Source organism: Raphanus sativus, chromosome 1 (genome assembly GCF_000801105.2).
Source record: "Raphanus sativus cultivar WK10039 chromosome 1, ASM80110v3, whole genome shotgun sequence".
In the NCBI taxonomy this organism is placed as follows: Eukaryota; Viridiplantae; Streptophyta; class Magnoliopsida; order Brassicales; family Brassicaceae; genus Raphanus; species Raphanus sativus.
The window spans coordinates 22,647,332-22,664,332 of NC_079511.1; the positions used below are offsets into that span (position 1 = coordinate 22,647,332).

A 17,001-nucleotide genomic window follows, 5' to 3' on the forward strand; every position below is an offset into this window, starting at 1 on the left:
CTTTAACTACCGAAATTTTGAACCCGTTCGGATATTTAATCAATTTTGGTTCGGGTTCGGTGCTACTTTTTCGGATCGGGTTCGGTTTGGTTTTTCATGTTCGGATTTTTTGCCCAGCCCTAATTCCACCACCTGCCCTTCTCCTTTTTGGACCTAGTTTTTTCCAATACGATTTAGACGAACAAAACTGAAGTCTTCATTATAATTTTAACAAAAAAGTTATTAGTTATTATAAGATAGACAAAAAGACAATTTAATGGAAAAATAAAAAAAACATCAAGAAAGATTAACCGTGCGGACACATAAATGTTTTATATTTGGTAAAAAAATTTAAAAGAAACTGTATTAATCCAAAAACAATTATAGATGCAATTTTTTTTAATTAAAAGAATAGTATTTTGAATGTGTATGCAAAAAATTCAATAAATAAAAAATGACAATGTGTTTTTTTTTAGAAAGTTAAGTGCAAGAAAAATATACAATCTTTTGTTTTATATTTATTGACAATCTAACTATTATGCCCAAGAAAGGAAAATTTCATTATAAATGTCCATGTCCATACATAATTAATAAGCCCATTAGTAACAACAATTATCCAGGAAAGAAAGAAAAAAAAATAGCTACATCTTATTTTCCTTTTCTTTGATTTATTTTTAGGCTAGTAGATTCATAATCGATTTTTTTAAAAAGTTAAAATTGATGTTTCTGTTATTGAAATCCCATAAATACGTCAAGTTACCTATTAAGTTAGATATACATAAATACAAAATCCCATGACACCGATATTTTTGGTATAGTAGATTAATCTTGGAGAAAGGGGTTTTCCATATTTACGATATTTCAAATTTATAAATTTGATTGCGAATATTTGATTGCCACCGAGATTTTAGGGATAGTAAACTCATAGTCGGTGTTTTTTTGTAAAGTTTGAATTGATGTTTCTGTTATGGAAATAAGAATATATTTTTAACTTGGTGAAAAGGGGTTTCCCATAATTGATTACTTTTAAGAATAAATTGATGTTTCTATTTAGTGTACAGTATATTCATTATTTGAGCATCAAAAAAATATATTATGATATCTTTAGTATTGAGTTTCAAAAAAGTACCGATGTGGTTGAAACATGCTGTTAAATTATTTGGTTAATTCAATCCATTGGTTTGGGAGATAATTGGATCAAGATAGTCAAAATTGTGCAATGACATGTTTCAGACTCGTTTATATTTTTAATAACATGTGTAACATTTATTTTTATTTCTATTTATTTATATATTTATTTTTAAGAATTCAGACTCGTGTAATATTTATACTGGAGACATTTGTTGTATTCATTCGACTATAATAAAAGAGAGGGATTTTTATATTTGTACTATTATATAATATATATACGGTGGAGTTAAATGATAGTCAAATGATTTAGATATTTATAGTCAAGTGATTTACGTTCATATGAAAGTTCGGTGGAATATATGTTAAATGAAAGAATAGATAAAAAGAGGTAATGTGAAATGATAATTACGGTGGAGTTAAATGATAGGATAATTACGGTGGAGTTAAATGATAGGTGCTTAATATTAAACTCTTTAAGGAAATATTTAAATGAAAGGTTAGGCTAAGAATAATATTGTGATGTCCAACTTTAAAATCCACCTAGAAGAAGTTAGAATGTTTCTGTTTTAATAAGTTAGATAGATGAATTATTCTGCAGTCCATTTTTTTTTCCAACTGGTTTTGATTGATGAAACAGAGGAACATACAAGATGAACACACAAGACTGAACAACTAAATCCGGCGGAAACATTAACATCCCCGGAAGCTTATAGCCCACACAGGAGAAGCTCAAACCCAAACAAAGGATGACATACAAAAACTACTACAAACACAATATTAACCTAGACTCATGCATCTAGTCTCGAACACAAACCTTAAGGAAGATAATAGAGATACGACTTCTGGGTTTGACAAGCCAGACAACTTGCCGCGAGCAGCACCAGTAAGAAACAGCAATGCAATGACTTTCACAATGAAGACCAAGATAACCTGAACCTTCAGTCCAAGGAACCAAACCAGAACACACACGCCAAACACGATATACAACGAAGCAAACAGACAAACGCTTGGAAATTAATCTCCCTTCTCAACTGAACCTTCTTCGGAGAGTCAACAGCTTCTACCTCTTAAAAAGCTTCCATTAACCGAAGTCACCGAGGACAAGAGAGGCACAAGACAATCCGGAAAGAACACTTATTCCAAGGCCAGGAGAAGGACTCTAAACCACATAGATAACAGCGAAACAAACATGAGTCTTCTCAAAGGTGTTAGACCTCTTGAGCTAACCACACATCCCCACAACAAGCACACACAATCGCACCATTGACATCCACTGTTTGCACCGCAGCTGAAATCAAAACCAAAGAGCCAAACCCACCATCTCTGAGCCGAAAACTGAACCGCAAGAAAGATCTTCACCGGAAACCTGACAAGTCGACTTCACCACGCCAGGCCCCTCCACACTACCGCGCCTTGACTCCAGACGCAGAGCCACCGTTGATGTCGTTCACCTCCGCGAGATAAAGACGAGGGATAGATACTGGACCAGAGCTTAGACAAGGCGGTAGGGGAGAGGACTCGAAGGAGAAGCAAGGAGGCAACAAACTAACGGGAAAGGAGGGGCTTCGGCGACGGCACGGTCGCTCACGCGCCGGCCGTACACCGAACCCAAACCAGATCTACTTTATCTCTCTACCTTATCTCTCTCTCTCTCTCTCTCTGTATAGATATTCTTTGTTGATTCTGCAGTCCATTTATAAAAGGCGTAATTTTGTATATATGGCACCGCCAATCTCCATATATATTAAATGAGAAGTCACTTTAATGATTTCTAGTGACGTTTCACTTATAGGTGAAGTTTTAAGAAATTGTTATAATTTGATTGGTCGATTGTTTTTAATTTGTATTTATTTAAATTTGATCTAACAATTTAAGGTAAGTCTAAATCATTTAACATTACTTGCTATATAATCTAAAGAATATTACAAATAAAAATTTATGGCAACTTATTCTCGAAATTATAGAAAGATTAATAATGTTTTATTTATTACTTTAATATTTATAAACTATAAAATATAATGAACGAATTTTTATATAATATAATTATAATAGTTTTATACTGTACTTGATTAATTGTATTCAAATATAATTATATAATAACTATTTTAAAATATTACAAAATCCAAACATGTTTATTAATATGATTTTTAAATTATTTATCGTTTTTTACAGAATAAATTTATCAGATTTTTAAAATAATTTATAAAATGTTATAAATTATTTATAAAAATATTATTCCTACTATATATTGATTGAGAAGTCACATAAGTGATTTTATATCACGTGTCGATCATAAATGAACTCTTCAAATTGTTATAATTTGATTGGCCGGTGATTTTTAATTTTATTTATTATAATTATATCTAAAAGGAAAGGATAATTCAATTATCACTTTCCAAATAATCTATAAAATATTATAAATAATTATTTATGGTAACTAATTGTTGAAACTATGAAAGAGTAATAATGTGATCAAATTTTTATATATTTATAAATAACATAAAAAAAAAATTATTTGAATTGATATAATGATTTTATATCCGTATAGAAAGCCTTGTATTTGTATATAAATTATCATAATAACTACTAATGTCTAATAATTTCCATGCATGCTTTGTAAATCATTTATAAAATTATAAATACAATTATATTGGTGTATCAGATGTTTAAATTATTTTAAGAGGTTCTAAGTCATTTATAGAAACTTATATATTAATTTATAAAATGTATTTTGAAAATTTATTTTATATCAAATGAGAACTCACTTAAGTAATTTTTGCCTAGGTGTCTTTGAGTTTTAGAAAAACTATTATAATATAATTCGTTAATATATTTTATATTTTTATTTATTTTATGAGTAAGAAAATCACTTATAAGACCAATTTTTATCAGTATCCAAAGGATAAAAATATATTGCATAAACTAATTTATGGTAATTATGTGATTTATATAAAATATATGTAATGCTCATAAAATCATTTTATTACTCAAGTATTTATAAACAATATAATATATTTCAAAAGTAATTTATATAATTGATATAGTAGTTTTATATTCCTATGTAGTTGAATATGAATATGTAGAGAATGTGTAACAATCATATTGTTTTATCTTAATAAAAGCCATATGACTTTAGCTACAAATTATTTAAAAATCAAATGTCTCAATACTACATACATTCAAAACTCATTTTTATTAAAAAACTGAATTATGAATATTATATATAACTAATTTTAGTAAAAAATAAATAAAAGATGTCAACAGATATTTAAAATAGTCATAATCATCTTTTTCAAAATAATTATTCTTTAAAAATATTTAACAGTAAACACATATACAATTTTTAATGATGAAAAAATATCTTAATTTGACAAACTATAATAAATATATTGTTACAAAACATTCAAACTCAAAAAATTGTGGGCATCCACCTAGTATAACATAAATATAATGTCCTGGAGTTGTGTATTTTTTTTTTTGCAAATTCTAATCAGTTATTTGGACAAAAACATATGCGAGAGAGAGAGAGGGCGACGATAGAGGCGATTAGGGTTCGGTATGATTTCGTTGAAGTGGGATCCATGAATCGATTGGGGATGGCGAATCGGGTTTCTCGGTGATGATGGGGAGAATCAGAGTGAGATTACTAGGGGATCTTTTTCATATCAATGGAGGATTGTGAGGGTTCAAATGGGGAAAGATGGTGACGAAGGGGCGAGTAAGGGTGAGGTTAAGAGGGGATCTCTAGGCAGTCGCAGAGGGATGGCGATGATACAAAGAATGGAAAGTTTTGGGATTTACGACAGCCTGGCTCCGCTGGCGATTTGGATTCCGATCATCTTCTGTATCATTAGGCAATCGTTGGGATATCAAGGTATTTATTTTGCTATTTTATCTTTTACAAACTGGGAAATGGGTTTGGTTGGATTTGGAAACTTGAGGATATGGAGAAATCGATATGGTTATGGTGATTTTGGGATGAGATTTGTGAAAATCTTGTTTAATTACTCTCATATCATCGAGGATTCTAAACGGAGGAGTGAGATGAAGTTGTGTGTGTACTATAAAGACTCAATTGACGCGAGAACATTTTTCATTACGGTCAAATTTTTTTAACTTTCATTCGTTATTTACAGAGCAGTATCGAGTTTAACTTGGTTCACTATGACACAGGGTCATTTGATTGGGAACTTGGGGGATACAAGGAACGGAGAGGGAACTCGGAAGAGACTCAAGATTACGGTGGCTCACTTTGACAATTCTGATCTCATCAAATCGTGTTCCAAGATTTTGGTCGGACGGTGCATGAATCCTCCGGCACAGGAGATGAAGGCTCTCCTATCCAATCTCCCGAAAATCTGGAACCTTGTGGATCGGGTGGTAGGCAAAGATTTGGGGATGGGTAAATTTCAGTTCGAGTTTGAGAAGGAGGAGGATATTGATGGTGTCTTAAAGCTTCAACCATATCATTTCGATTATTGGATGTTAGCTTTGGCAAAGTGGCAACCGAAGAGGTCACCAAACTACCCATCGGAGATACCGTTTTTGGGTTCGGGTTTTGGGAGTCTCGAAGGAGTTCAGGACCATCCCAACATTTGAAAAAATTGGAGAGGCTATTGGAAGGGTGATCGAGGTAGATTTGGAGCTGATGCGAGTATTGGTGGTGGTGGATACCTTCAAGGAACTCTGTTTTGAAACCTCTGTTGACTTCACTGGTGGAGAATTCTATGAAGGGGAGGAAGTACCTATTTTACTGCGGTACGAGAAGTTGTTCGGATACTGTGAGGCTTGTGGTAGTCTCTGTCATCAAGAGGCAAAATGCCCATTGATGAAAGGGTTCAAGCAGCATCCTGAGAGGAAGATGGAGATCAGTGAGGGTAGTGGAGGATGGCATGAAGGGAACAAGCACGACGATAGGGCTAGAAGCTTCAAAGGGGTGGTGATTAATGGTAATGGGGCGCAACAGAATCGTGAAAGGGATACAAAGGATTACTATGGTAAGGGGAAGGGTAAAATGTTTGAGGAAACATATTCTAAGTGGGTTCGAGTTGCTGATAGAAGTAACAGGAAACCTTCTGGATATAAAGGCAATGCTAGAGGAAATGGGGAGGAGACGAGGAACAGAACAGTGCAACGGGATGAGGAGAATTTCCTTGATCAGGAAGGGAAGAAAAAAGAGACTCCTAGACAACAAATTTGGTCGCAGGAAGAGGCACAAGAGGAAGGAGAGATTAGGACTGAGAGGGACGACAATCAGCTCCCTCCATCTCAAGGCGTTCAAAGGCAGTTAACTGAAACGCAGGCGATGGGAGCTGAGGTCGTTTCGGACCCTAAAGACACGGAGAATGGACTCAAGCAGCTTCAGGGGTTAGTAGAGGGACAGTTGAAGATAAGGGAGGATGAGGTGATGGATTGGGATGACCTAGAAGCAGCGGATGAGCTCCCGGATCTTACTGAAGAGGAAATGGCAGCGATGAACCTAGAGCTTGAGGAAAATGCCGTGCTTGATGACGTGGACGAGCAACCGGTGAATGAGGAGGCAAAAGGGCAACAAGCAGAGATGGAGGCGACAGCAGAAACGAAACAGGCGACGAAGAAAAGACTGTTCAAATCTACTCTCAGCACGGCAGCGAGCACAAAGATGAGAAGCGCCAAAGGCCTTGCTTCACCTCGCAAGCGAGCTCCGGTGAAGGCAGGAACGCGTACGGGGGACAACAGGCACCAGCAGGAGAGTAAGGCTGCTTCACTCTTGCTTGCGGTCCATCAGAAACCATAGTCTTATGGATACAGTAGCCATTATTAAGAAGATTCATCAGCAGTATGGGGATCTTGTTGTGGGGTGTTGCTTTAAGTTTTTAATAAACTCTATGAGCAAGCTTTTATTTTTTGGGTTAAATGGGGAAGCTGTTATTGGTCTTCGTGGCTTTTGTTTTTTTTGGTTATTTGTTGTTTTTTTCTGGTTTTTTGTTGTTGCTCAAGTCAAGTATTGGAATGTCTTTTTGCATTGGATTTGTGTTTTGAGTATTGTCTTGGTTCGGCAGGTGCACTAGTCTATTATGTAACTTCGGTTCTAATATTGATGATTGGGAATTATAGCTGGTTTCAAGAGGAAACAGGTTAGAAGTATTGCGTTTGTATTTGGAGAAGTTGGAAACGATGGTTTGGGATTACTAAATGGTTCATTATGGTATGGCGAAAGTGGGAACGTTTGGTGAAGGTTAGGCAACGGAGAGGTGAGAATGGTGTTGTTTGTAAATGTGTACTTCATAATAATAGTTTTGAGAGGACTCTTAATGGTACAAGGTATTTTATTTTCTGGTTTTCGTATGGATTCTTCTTTGTTTCTTGGAATTATTATTTTGATCAAGCGAACGGTGACATATCTTGCATTACGGACAAGTATGGATGGTCGGATTATAGTTGGGTTAATGGGTGTAATTTTAAGGATTCTATATGGCTCATTGGTAGATGGATAGTAAGTCCTTTTGGCATTTTGAGAGATCAAGATATCATCGAATCTTTATCTCTTCGCTCAACAGAGCTTAATTATTATTATTTATGAAAATCTTAAGTTGGAACTGTAGGGGAGTGGGAAGCAAATGGACGATGAGTTATTTACGGGAGTTGTGGCAAAAATATAAACCAGATTTTCTTATTTTATCGGAAACAAAACAAGATGCAGATTTTATACAAGGTTTACAGGCCCATTTGGGTTATGATAATCTGGTTACGGTGGACCCGAATAGGAGAAGTGGTGGCTTGGCTCTTTTATATAATAATGAGTTTCAAACACAGATACTGTATACGAGTAATAGAATGATAGATGTGGAAGCCATCACTCTTGGTAAAAAGATTTTCTTAACTTTTGTATATGGTGATCCGGTACAGAAATTAAGAGAGCATGTGTGGGAAAGATTGACACGGTACGGTTTGGCAAGATCGGAACCATGGTTTATAATTGGAGATTTGAATGAAATCATCGGTAATCATGAGAAAGAGGGAGGTAAATTACGGAGTGCTAATTCATTTATTCCATTTAATGACATGATAAGAAACAGTGGGCTTTTAGAATTTCCGGCTAGGGGAAATAAAATGAGTGGCAAGGGAGACGTGGAAAGGGTAAGGGAGCTGTCACAATTAGATGTCGATTGGACCGTGCTTTAGCCAATGAGGAATGACATACTCTATATCTGGTCTCTTATACGGAATATTTAGGAATGATAGGATCAGACCATCGACCGGTAATTGCTTTTATTGAGGATAAAGTCCGCAAAAGAAAAGGGCAGTTTCGATTTGATAAAAGATGGATTGGGCAGGATGGTCTTTTAGAATCGATCGCTTCGGGATGGAACGAATCTGGTCCTGGAATCTCAGAGGACATAGTTTTAAAAATTAGTAATTGTAGGCATGAGATTGCGGCTTGGAGGAAAAATAACCCACCGTTTGGGAAGGAAAAAATTGCAGAGCTCCAAAAAGCTTTAGAAGAAGTACAAACAGATGATTCAAGGTCACAAGAGGAAATCATAGAGGTGACTAAGAAGCTGCAAGAGGCATATAAGGATGAAGAAGATTATTGGCATCAGAAAAGTATAAATATGTGGTATTCATCGGGAGATCTTAATACTAATTTCTATCATGCACTAACAAGGCAAAGACGGTTTTGCAATAGGATTGTGGGACTCTATGATGAGGCAAGTAATTGGATAACGAATGCAGATGGGGTGGAAAAAGTGGCGGTGGACTACTTTGGGAGTCTTTTTACCTCTACTGATCCTTCAAATTTTGACAATTTTCTGGAGGAACTGGTCCCATCCATTTCACTCTAGATGAATCAACGGCTGCTCTGTCTTGCAACGGAGGATGAAGTGAAACAAGCCTTATTTATGATGCATCCGGAAAAGGCATCAGGACCGGATGGCATGACTTCTTTATTTTTTCAAATTTCTTGGCATATTATTAAGGAAGATCTGGTGGAATTGGTGAACAATTTGTTAACTACAGGAGATTTGGATCCAAGGTTAAATCTTACAAACATTTGTATGATTCCGAAAACGGAAAGACCTACACGGATGACGGAGCTGAGACCCATTAGTCTTTGCAATGTAGGATATAAGATTATATCAAAGATTCTTTGTGAGAGATTGAAAATATGTCTCCCACGGCTTATTTCGGAGACTCAATCGGCTTTTGTACCGGGAAGGTTAATTTCGGATAATATTCTTATTGCTCAAGAGATGTTCCATGGGTTGCGAACAAATAAATCTTGTCAGAATAATATATGGCGATAAAAACGGATATGAGTAAAGCATATGATAGGGTGGAATGAGAATTTATTCAAGCACTACTCAATAAACTAGGATTCGATCCACATTGGACGAAGTTAATAATGGAATGTATTTCCTCGGTTCAGTATCGGGTTTTACTAAATGGACAACCAAAGGGGCTTATAATCCCACAGAGGGGACTTAGGCAGGGTGATCCTTTATCCCCGTATCTTTTTATCTTGTGCACTGAGGCGCTGATTGCAAATATAAAGAAAGCGGAACAAGGAAAACAATTGACGGGAATGAAAGTTGCGAGAGCGTGCCCATCAATATCTCATCTGCTATTTGCGGATGATAGTCTCTTCTTTTGTAAAGCGCAGAAGGATGAGTGTGAAACTATTCTCAGGATCTTAAAGGAGTACGAGGTTGTATCGGGCCAGCTGATAAATTTTCAAAAATCGTCTATTCAATTTGGGCACAAGATTGAGGAAACCAGGAGGCAAGAGATGAGGGATATTCTGGGGATACAAAATATCGGAGGTATGGGGTCCTATTTGGGATTCCCAGAAAATCTAAGTGGGTCTAAGGTACAGGTTTTTGGGTTCGTACAAGATCGGTTGGATACCAGAATTAATGGGTGGACATTTCGATATTTTACAAAAGGAGGTAAGGAAGTGGTTATTAAGTCAGTGGTTACGGCTTTACCAAACCATGTAATGTCTTGTTATAGACTACCACAAACAACTATAAAGAAACTAACGAGCACGGTCGCAAAATTTTGGTGGAGTCGTGGGGGAAGTACTAAAGGAATGCATTGGAAATCATGGGATAAAGTGTGTCTCCCAAAGGAAGAAGATGGACTGGGTTTTAAAGATATTATGAATTTTAATACGGCGATGCTAGGAAAGCAACTTTGGCGTCTAATAAACAAACCAAACACTATATTTTCTCGAGTGTTTACGGGTCTGTATTTCAGGAACGCTTCATCCCTGGAACCAATCCGTTCTTACTCTCCATAATATGGCTGGAGGAGTATTGTATCCGCTAGATCTCTGGTTAGCAAATGACTAATTAAAAGGGTGGGAACATGTTCATCTATTTCAGTATGGAATGATCCTTGGCTCCCAACCACTCGCCCGAGACCAGCAAACAAAAATCAACACAATTTGTATCCGGAACTTACAGTGGACTCTCTTATTAATCCAGGTTCTAGGACTTGGAACTCACAAGCCATTCGGGCCTTGGTGGACCCTTTGGATGCGCAGGTTATCGAAAGTATACCTCTCAGTAGATTTTGTATGGAAGACAAGGATGGCTGGCATTTTACTAATAATGGAAAATATACGGTTAAATCAGGATATGAGGTGGAAAGGATTTACCCAGATACAGAAAAACAACCAGTTTTCAATGGTCCAACGGTGGATGCATTGAAGGCTTTTTGTTGGCAGGTTAAATGTTCACCAAAGATGAAACATTTTCTATGGCAGATTGTATCAGGGTGTGTTGCGGTTAAAAAGAATTTAAGAACACGTGGGATGCAAGGGGAAATTAGCTGTGATCGATGTGGGAATGCAGAGGAGTCCTTGAATCATGTATTCTTTGAATGTCCTCCAGCAAGGCAAGTTTGGGCTTTATCAACAATACCAATAAACCCGGATATCTTTCGAACAGAATCATTATTCACTAATATGGATCACTTATTCTGGAGAGTTTTACCCAAGATGAATGATTCCTAGTTTGCATGGATACTATGGTATATTTGGAAAGCAAGAAACGGCAAGGTATTTAGTAATCTGGATATTGATGCGAGGGATACTCTAAAACTGGCAGAAACGGAATCTACTATGTGGGCTGCGGCTCAAGAGTTGAATATACGGCAAAATATACCACCTAGGTAAATCAATCAGTCAATATCCCAGGGAGATGGGGTTTCACAGATGGTTCATGGAAGGATAAAGACCCTTTCTCGGGACAAGGCTGGTTTAGTACCCTGGAATGATACGAGGGACTGATGGGGGCGAGAAATGTTCGACCTAGTATGTCACCACTTCACTCGGAGGTGGAGGCACTGATTTGGGCAATGGAATGCATGAGAAATTTACGACAGTTTCAGGTTACGTTTGCAACGGATTGTTCTCAGTTGGTGAAGATGGTTTCGGAACCAGAGGAGTGGCCAGCGTTTGCAAGTTATCTGGAGGATATCAAAAGGTTACGAAGTAGTTTCCACAGCTCACAACTCATTCATGTACCACAAACGGCAAACTCAAGGGCGGATCATTTAGCACGTAGTGCCAGGCAACAATCGTCTTTTGTCGTTCACATGGATGCAGAACTACCAGTTTGGTGTGCAGAGTCTATATGAGTCTGTATATTTGATGACAAAAAAAAAATGTCCTGGAGTTATTAAATATTTCTATACAATACTACAGATTTAAGGATTTGTAGTACCTGCAGAGTCCAGAGAAGCTGTAGGTGGTGGGTTCTCCATCTCTTTGATATCTGGATCCTTAGAAACAATCAGATTGCCTTGATCAGAGCCTAGAGGAAGGTGCTGATGGTGATTTGAGTGGCGTTTAAATATAAAGTTTGGTTTTACCCTGGATATTTTTGGAATGCTTTTAATCTTATAGAGGAAGGTTGAGGAAGATAGTATTTTATTAGTTGGGTTTGATTTCTTTACGTTTTTGGAAGAAGATACTATTTAATTTCTTGGATTTGACAAAACCTAATTCTCTCTCGACTCTCTCAAAGTCTCCTGAGTGCGGCGCTGCTAAGATCTCCGATTACCGGCGCGTGGTGGCTCCGATAGCGCCACCGCCGGGTCTGCTCGTTTTATTTCTTCTGCTTTTGTAGTTTTTGTTGTCTTCTGCTGTGGGGGCTGCAGATATCTTCAAGCGGAGGTCCTGTTTTTAAAGTTTCGATCTTGAAAGGTTTTGGTGTTATCCATCGGTGACTCAAAGTGGTGGCTCACACTAGATCTGAGATATTGTTCCTCTTTTGCTTGGGATGATCTGGAGAGATGAAAGGCTCAGTTTCTGATGTGGCTTTGCGGTGGTTCTAGGCTGGTTTGGTTGGGTCTGTCTCCGATGAAGAACTTTGGTCTCTGTTAGCCTGAAGTGTCTCCTATATGCGGCCTCCTTAAGTGGTTAGTTTGCTTCGGTTTTATTTGTTTTCTAGCGTTTAGGATGGATTGTCTTGTGATGGGTTTAGGTTCGATGGCGTGACTGTTCTCGGTTCGTACATTAGTTCTGGTTAGTGGTGGTCGTAATAGCCGGTTCAGTTTTGTGCTTAAGGTTTATACGTATCGATTCGGTTTGACGTCTTGAGTTTCTGAAGCTCTTAGGGGTTCAGTCTTGTCCTTCTCTTTATCTCCCTGGTTTCGTCGGATATGGAGGAACGATTATGGGTTATGCATAAGCTTTGGGTCTTGTTTCAATAAATGTGGAGGGTCTCTGCTTTGGTTCGTGACAAGAGTGTCTTCTCCGGTTTCATGAAGATCCAAATGGTGTTATTTGTGTTACGATATGGCTGGAGCCAATGGAAGTACCGGCTTATAGTTGTGCGAGCTTTGATGTCTCTGCCAAATTGGTTCTTTGGTTCTTTGGATAGAAAATTTCTTCAAGTCATCAAACAAGGTCCCTTAACTTGTTTCTATCCGTTGTTTGAAGATCGGTACGCTCTTCCCCAATGGTCGCTATCATCAAGACATCCACTTCGGTTTCTATTTATGAGGTTCTCTGCTTATGTTTTAGTAATTCATCCTTTCGTTCTTTTGTATCTTGTAGTTTTATCTGGCTCCGGAAAGATTGTGATCCTTGCCGGCTTATGGCTCCGAAAGGATGGTTCCTTGTCGGCTTGTGTTGTATATAAATGTTCATGTTATCAATATAATTCAACAGATGACAAAAAAAAAAAAAAAATTCAAGAATTTGATTTCACGTAGACGTCCTAAATTGATGCTGTCATTAAGAGGTAATCAAATATCTTACGTTATTTTTTCCTTTAACAACTGCCTTAATATAGTAGATAATCATGTATCTTAACTTAGAAAAGTATCACATAATCCTATCTTAGTTTCATGATTATAGGCTAAGATCATGCGCCACTATGAAGTTTTCAAAATATAATAAATCTGCATGTCTTTTTAAAAAATAAACTAGATATTAATCCGTGCATCTGCATAGATATTTATTTTTATTTTTTATGCACTGTATATTTTATATAATTAATAGTAAATAAATTAACAGTAATCATATAAAAAATGTAAATTTAAGTATTTCCAAACATAATAATGGTAAAATTTGCATTTTTAATTTTTTTTTTAAATTGTCAATTGTATTTCTCATTTAAAAAAAAAAATAATTTATACAACTCTAGAATGGGAGACAAAACAGTTTTATTCTACACTTTGATTCGTGTCTCCTCGCTACTAATATTCATATTTAATTTTATATAACAAAACTCTTGAATTCATTACTATAATTTAAAATAAAATTTAGATTAGATTTTATTAATTTAAAAATCAACTTCAAAATATGAAAAATTGACGAGAGACATTTATAGTTTAAATACATTTATATATATATATATATATATATATATTCTTATAATTAATATATTTTATATATTAGATAAATCTAGATTGTTTTCATTTTAAAATTCTGCAACTGAAATGTCCGGAAAAAAAAATATATATATATATAGTATTGTAATAATTAAATTAGAAGAGTCCATTTCTTATATATAACTGGATTAGATTTATTGATCTCAAAATTCAAACAGTTGATGATTAAATTTTTTTAAAAATTATTAATATGATAATTTTATTTTCAATAAACCAATAAATTAACCTAATAATTTAATCAATCTCCCAATTTTTCTTTTACTTGCAAAGATCAATTTTAGTTTTTAGATTCTTTTTTGTAAATAGAAGATTGCAGTCCTTTAAAACTACTGTGTTTTAGTTCAGTAGCATGCATATATAATTATCGAGGAAAACTTAGGGTTGATTTCTATTTGTACTCCCTTTTTAATATATTAGATTACAAAGAACTAAAATATGTTCACACAAGAAAAAACACAATGTATTATTGCCTTGTTAAAAATTAAAACAATTTTAAAAGTCATTAGCATTTTTAATACCCAAATATAACTAGCGCAGATTTAATCCCAAACTCTTTGTTGACTATGCAAAATTAGACTAAAAAAAGTTAAACGTTAATTTATAGTTAGTGGCGTTAACTCTAATTCAGAAAAAGACGTCTTTGGTCTTTGAAAACTTAGAAATCCCTAAAATCACTCTGAGAGTGATTTGAATGAACTGAAGGTGATTCTAGGCGAGTAAACGCTATTTCCGACGAATATAGTTACGAAATAACACATGTATATTTGGACAGAAACTAAGAATGAAGAACATGATTCTCTGCTTGTGCTTTGTGTCTTTGATCTGTTGGAATTGTTTAAGTATGTAAGGATAATCTGAAGGAGCAAACCAGAGACCCATTAGGACGTCAAGTGTAGATACAGCAAAAAAACTGATGAAACTGGTGTTAATGGATACACGTTCCAGCACATCCCAATACCCAAGAACAATATCAAGTTTTTTTCAGTCAAAAACAAGACATGAAGACAGGTTACTAGAGTTTTTTTTTTAACTGTGTTTTACAAGTTTCCGTTTCCAAAGAAGGTCTTCACCATCCTCCTTGCCAGAGATAACTTGATTGACACCAGAAATCACTTTCTCACGTAGGAGTCGTTCCAAAATTTACTCTAGGGTTTCTGTGTTTTCAAAGACCAGACATAATCCCTTTTTAATTAGAGTTAACGTTTTTAACAGAGAGTTAACGTTTGATATTTCTAAATCTAATTTTGCATAGAAAATTAATACTCCCTCCGTTTCAATTTATTTGTCGTTCTAGACTTCCGCACACAGATTAATAAAACATTTAATTTTGTATATTTACTAGATAAAAACATCATTACCAATACACCTAATTAGATTTCAACCAATAGAAAAATAGATTAGATTAAAAAGTCAATAAATTTTGCATTGAAATCATAAAACGACACTTATTTTGAAACGAAAATTTTGCTCCAAAACGACATATAATTTGAAACGGAGGGAGTAGTTCAGGATTAAATATGCTCAATTTGTACTTGGGTATTAAAAGTGCTAATTGCAAATACTTTGGGAATTAAAGATCTATTTTCCCGAGGTATCTGTGTATATAGATTGCATGCACATATAATATATTTCTATGTTAACTATAAATAATGTCATATTAAGATTAACCGATTTCTTTTCCAAGTAATACAAATTCTTCGTAAAACTTAGGGGTAAGTACTATTTGTATTTCAGTTTTAATAGATTAAATATGAAGTTCAGTATAAAACACGAGATATTAATTCTAGTTTCTTGTTTTACACGAAACTTTGTATTCAAATAAATAAGACTTGGACCATGCAGACACAGTAAAAAAAAAAAAAACTAATAAGCAAAGCAGAGTAATTGTGAAGAAACAGAGTAATGGTGAAACAAAACATGATAATTAGCTAATAATCATGCAAAGTAGATAGATGTTTGAAGGGGGAAAAACTCTGAAAAGTTCAAACTGAAAGGAAAGCAAGAGTTAATAATTAAAAGGAAAAACAAAGACATAAACTACTTCTTAGGATCGGGTTCAGTTCGATTTTTTGGATCCGAATTTTTTGCCCAGCTCTATGTGTGTATATGCAATGAGACGCAAAGAATGTTCCTTTCTTGGAAATTTGGAAGTAACGGCTATTTGTTTTTTTTCTTTAACTTACCTACTCGAGAGATGGCGTTGCTGAGGAATTGCGGCCATGGATTACATCAATGGAGGTTGGAACGATCAAACGCGACAGTGAGATGTTCGGAGTTTTGCGAAGAACAACATCAATGGAGGTTTCAAGAGACGTTTCAACAGAATCGGCACAGCCCGGAGCATTCGTAGAGATTCCTATCATCAGAGGAGAGGCTGGGTCTTGGTGCAACAATCGTGGCGTCCTTTTCAGAATTGGAAAGACCTCAAAGGATGCAATGTTCCTACGGTATGGGAAACCATGACGATCCAGAGAGAATTGTTTTTTTTTTTTTTTGCTTGGAGTTGGAAAGAAAGTGGCAGGAAACAGAGATGTTGAAGCCATCACCATGGTTCGTGGTGACAACGATCTGTAAAAAGGAGACGATTAATGAGTCACAATCGTTGGAGAAAGAAGTTGTTGTGGAGAATCAGTAAACCAAAACAGAGTCTCTGTTTCATTGGAACAGATTTGATCAAATTTCACAACCTAGATCATGACAAAATCAACTTGAGGTATCAGATTTTCAGAAATGTAATAGAATGCTCTTGAGAAGGAAAGCACTACATCACAGGAAGAAGAGAAGTTTGGCTCCAAAGTCTTTGGATGTTTAAAATCAAGGTCCAGCTAGAGAAGAAAAGGCGATTAGAACGTCAACGTGGGTTAGCATATTTGCATAGCACTGGTAGTACTAGACTAAGAAAGAGGCATTTGCAACAGTCTGGGATGTTTAAGAACAGAACTGTTAACAAGTGGGGTGGCGTATCTACAAAAGAATGAATCCTTATATAACAAGAGATTGGTG

General features: G+C 35.6%; 1 protein-coding gene across 1 annotated transcript; it reads left to right on the forward strand.

Moving 5' to 3' along the window:
• Positions 1-4,595: 4,595 nt before the first annotated feature.
• LOC130511941 (uncharacterized) lies at positions 4,596-7,119 on the forward strand. Its single transcript, XM_057009888.1, has 2 exons — positions 4,596-4,984; positions 5,284-7,119. The coding sequence occupies exon 2, from the start codon at positions 5,759-5,761 to the stop codon at positions 6,884-6,886; it is 1,128 nt and encodes a 375-aa protein (XP_056865868.1). The 5' UTR covers positions 4,596-4,984; positions 5,284-5,758; the 3' UTR covers positions 6,887-7,119.
• The last annotated feature ends 9,882 nt before the right edge of the window (positions 7,120-17,001 follow it).